Source organism: Protobothrops mucrosquamatus, unplaced genomic scaffold (genome assembly GCF_001527695.2).
Source record: "Protobothrops mucrosquamatus isolate PMUCROS unplaced genomic scaffold, P.Mucros_1.0 scaffold7419, whole genome shotgun sequence".
NCBI lineage: Eukaryota > Metazoa > Chordata > Lepidosauria > Squamata > Viperidae > Protobothrops > Protobothrops mucrosquamatus.
In genome coordinates, this window is record NW_015393220.1 from 1 (window position 1) to 4,550 (window position 4,550).

A 4,550-nucleotide genomic window follows, 5' to 3' on the forward strand; every position below is an offset into this window, starting at 1 on the left:
TTTTCACATTCCCTCTTTTCTCCTCCCTCCTTTCCTTCCTCCTCCCTCCCTCCCTCTTTCATTCTTTCTTCTCCCTCCTTCCATCTTCCCTTCCTCCCTTCCTTTTTCACATTCCCCTCTTTTCTCCTCCTTCCTTCCTTCCTTCCTTCCTTGCCTCCCTCCCTCCCTCTTTCATTCTTTCTTGTCTCCCTCCCTCCCTTCCTTTTTCACATTCCCCTCTCTTTTCTCTACTCCCTCCTTCCTTCTTGTCTCCCTTCCTTCCTTTTTCCCCTTGCCCCTTTTCTCCTCCTCCTTCCCTCCCTCCATTCTTTCATTCTTTCCCTCCCTCCCTTTTTCACATTCCCCTCTTTTCTCCTTCCTTCCTTCCTTCCTTTCTTCCCTCCTTCCTTCTTCCCTCCCTCCCTCTTTCATTTTTTTTTCTCCCTCCGCCCCCGCTCCCCCCCCCCGCAGTCCTCTCGGGCGTCTTCACCGACGTGGAAGCCTCCCTGAAGGAGATCCAGGAGCTGCTGGAGGACGGGGAGGCCCAGGAGCGGAAGCTGCCGGAGACCCTGGGCCAGGCCCCGCCCCCTCAGCCTCCGGAGCCCCGCCTCTCCTCCGCCGCCGCCGCCGCCGGCCTGGCCGAGGTGGCCAAGGAGTGGTCCAAGTACCTGGAGGTCCACCGGGCGGCCAGCTTCACCAACACGGAGCTCCACAAGGCCATGCACCAGCACATCGCCAACCTCCGGCTGCTGAGCGGGCCCTTGGAGGGGGTCAAGGCCGCCCTGCCCGCCCCCAGCCTCTCGGAGGGTGAGGATGGATGACCCCTGGATGCCCCTGGGACGGGTGGGGGGTGGGTGGGAGGCAGAGCTGGGAGGGAGACCCACACACACACACACACACTACACACACACACGTCTCCCGCCCCCGTGCCCGCTTGGCCTCTTCGGCCCCTCTGCCTCTGGAGCCCCCCCCCACCCATCCAGCTCCAAAGCCTTCTGGGTAACAGATTTGGCCCAGGCGTCCTGGAGTTGGCAAGGATGAAGGATTAGGGTTAAGGGTGAGGGTTTAGGAATGAGGGTTAAGGACAAAGGGTTTCGGGATTAGGGTTAAGGGCTAAGGATGAAGGGTTAGGGTTAAAGGGGGGTAGGGATTAGGATGAGGGTTGAGGATTAGGGTTAAGGGTGAGGGTTTAGGAATGAGGGTTAAGGATGAAGGGTTTGGGATTAGGGTTAAGGGCTAAGGATGAAGGGTTGGGGTTAAAGGGGACTAGGGATTAGGATGAAGGGTGAGGGTTGAGGATTAGGGTTAAGGATTAGGGTTAAGGGTGAGGGTTAGGAATGAGGGTTAAGGAGGAAGGGTTCGGGATTAGGGTTAAGGGCTAAGGACGAAGGATGTAGGGTTAAAGGGGGTTAGGGATTAGGATTAAGGGTGAGGGTTGAGAATTAGGATTAAGGATTAAGGATTAGGGTTAAGGATTAAGGATTAGGATTAAGGGTGAGGGTTAGGAATGAGGGTTAAGGATGTAGGGTTAAAGGGGGTTAGCGATTAGGATTAAGGGTGAAGGTTGAGGTTTAGGGTTAAGGATTAGGATTAAGGGTGAGGGTTAGGAATTAGGGTTAAGGATGAAGGGTTTGGGTTAAAGGGGGTTAGGGATTAGGATTAAGGGTTAGGATTAAGGATTAGGATTAAGGGTGAGGGTTAGGAATGAGGGTTAGGATTAGGGTTAAGGGTGGGGGTTAGGGATTAGGATTAAGGGCGAGGGCTGAGGATAATGATTAGGATTAAGGATTAGGGTTAAGTGTGAGGATTAGACTTAAGGGCTAAGGATGAAGGGTTCGGGATAAGGGTTCAAGGTGGGGGCTAGGATTAAGAGTCAGGGCTGAGGGTAAGGATTAGGGTTAAGGATTAAGGATTAGGGTTAAGGATTAAGGATTAGGGTTAAGGATTGGGGATTAGGGATAAGGATTAGGGCTGAGGGTAAGGGTTAGGGTTAAGGGTTAAGAATTAAGGGTTCGGATTAGGGTTAAGGGTGAGGTTTAGGAATTAGGGTTAAGGATGAAGAGTTTGGATTAGGGTTAAAGGCTAAAATTAGGGTTAAAGGTGGGAGGTTAGGGATTAGGATTAAGGGTTAGGGATGAGGATAAGGATTAGGGTTAAGGATTAAGGATATGGGTTAAGGGTGAGGATTTGAAATTAGGAATGAGGGTTAAGGATGAAGGGTTCGGGATTAGGGTTCAAGGTGGGGGCTAAGATTAAAAGGGCTGAGGGTAAGGGTTAGGGTTAAGGATTAAGGATTAGGGTTAAGGATTAGGGTTAAAGGTGGATTGGGGATTAGGATTAAGGATTAGAATTAAGGATTAGGGCTGAGGGTTAGGGCTAAGGGTTGAGGGTGAGGGTTAAAGGTGGGGGGTTAGGGATTAAGGGTTAGGGCTGAGAGGGTTAGGGCTGAGAGGGTTAGGGTTAGGGTAAGGATTAGGGATTAGGGTTAAGGATTAGGATTAAGGGTAAGGGTTAGGAATTAGGGTTAAAGATTAAGGGTGAGGGTTAGGGTTAAAAGTGGGTTAGGGAGGATTAAAAGTTAGGGTTGAGGATTAGGATTAAGGATTAGGGTTAAGGGTGAGGGTTAGGAATTAGGGTTCAGGGCTGAAGGGTTAGGGTTAAAGGGGGTTAGGGATTAGGATTAAGGGTGAGAGTTGAGGATAAGGATTAGGGTTTAGGATTAAGGGTGAGGGTTAGGAATTAGGGTTAAGGATGAAGGGTTAGGATTAGAGTTCAGGGCTAAGGATGAAGGGTTAAGATTAGGGCTAAAGGGGGTTAGGGATTAGGGTTAGGAATGAGGGTAAGGATTGGGGATAAGGATTAAGGATTAGGGTTAAGGATTAAGGTTAAGTGAGGATTAGGATTAAGGGCTAAGGATGAACAGTTAGGATTAGGATTAAGGGTGAGGGCTGAGGATAAGGATTAGGATTAAGGATTAGGGTTAAGTGTGAGGATTAGGAATTAGGGTTAAGGATGAAGTGTTAGGATTAGGGTTCAGGGCTAAGGATTAAGGGCTAGGATTAGGGCTAAAGTTGGGTTAGGGATTAGGATTAAGGGTTAGGGCTGAGGATAAGGATTAGGGTTAAGGATTAAGAATTAGGGCTAAGGGTGAGGGTTAGGGTTAAAGGTGGGGGTTAGGGATTGGGATTAAGGGTTAGGGGCGAGGGTAAGGATTAGGGTTAAGGGTAGAGGGTGAGGATGAGGAATGATGGTTAAGGATGAAGGGTTAGGATTAGGGTTGAGGTTATGGATAAGGATTAAGGTTTAGGAGTAGGCCTAAGAGGGTTAGGAATTAGGGTTAAGAATTGAGGGGTTCAGATTAGGATTGACGAATTACAGTTACGGATTAAGGGTTGAGGGCTAGGGCTAAGGATGATGGATTATGGATCAGGGTTAACGTTGAGGGTTAGGGTTGAGCGGGTGGATAAGGGTTAGGGGTTAGGATTAGGGATTGGGATTAGGGTTGAGGATTAAGGGGTTAAGATTAGGATTGAGGGATTAGAGTTACGGGTTAGGGTTAGGGTTGAGGGTTAGGGCTAAGGATGATAGATTAAGGATTAGGGTTAACGGTGAGGGTTAGGGTTGAGCGGGTGGATAAGGGTTAGGGATTAGGATGAGGATTGGGATTAGGGATTAGGATTAAGGATGACGGCTTAGAATTAGGCTGGATCCTGAGGGCAAAGGGTTAGGGGTGAAGGATTATGGTTTAGGACTAGGGTGGAGGCTGAGGCTTACGGGGTTAGGGATTAGGCTGAAGGCTGGCCCGCCTTACGCCCCAAAACCCTGACCCGGGTTCTCGCCTTCAGACGACCAGCAAGCCATCCAGAACTTGAAGCGGATGCTGGCCAAAGTCCAGGAAATGAGAGACCAGAGGGCGTCCCTGGAGCAGCAGCTGCGGGAGATGATCCAGAAGGACGACCTGACCACCTCCCTGGTCACCACCGATCAGTCCGAGATGAAGGTGAGAAGCCAGGATGCAATCGTGGCTTAGCGTGGCCCCCAGGTGGATGTCCCTCAGGCCTTGAGAATCCGAGAGTGGAACGAGAAAGGCCTCGGCGGACTTCCACTCCCAGAATCCCTCAGCCGGCCTGCTTTAAGACGGGTGGACTTCAATTCCCAGAAGCTCCAAGCTGGTCAAGACGTCCTACAGACGTCTCTGAGATGCCTCCATCTAAGATGGCCACCTCGAGAGGTCCACCTCTAGAAGCTTCTAAGATGGCCACCAGAAGAGGTCCACCTCTGGAAGCTTCTAAGATGGCCACCTCAAAATCCCCAGTATCATCTAAGATGGCAACCTGAAGGGGTCCATCTTCAGAACCTTCTAAGATGGCCACCTCAAGAGGTCCACCCCCCGAGGTTTCTAAGATGACCACCTCGAGAGGTCCACCTCCAGTAGCACCTATGATGGCAACCTCAAGGAGTCCACCTCCAGAAACCTTTAAGATGGCCACCTCAAGAGGTCCACCCTCAGAGGTTTCTAAGATGGCCACCTCAAGGGGTCCACCTCTAGAACCTTCTAAGATGGCCACCTC

The 4,550-nt window shown here is 50.6% G+C and overlaps 1 protein-coding gene across 1 annotated transcript in view; it reads left to right on the plus strand.

Moving 5' to 3' along the window:
• Positions 1-450: 450 nt before the first annotated feature.
• PTPN23 (protein tyrosine phosphatase non-receptor type 23) overlaps positions 451-4,550 on the plus strand; it is a gene marked incomplete at its 5' end in the record, with an annotated part of 17,161 nt that continues 13,061 nt past the window's right edge. Inside the window, 2 exon segments of the mRNA XM_015829871.1 lie at positions 451-786; positions 3,825-4,140. Coding sequence (XP_015685357.1) covers positions 451-786; positions 3,825-4,140 — 652 coding nt within the window.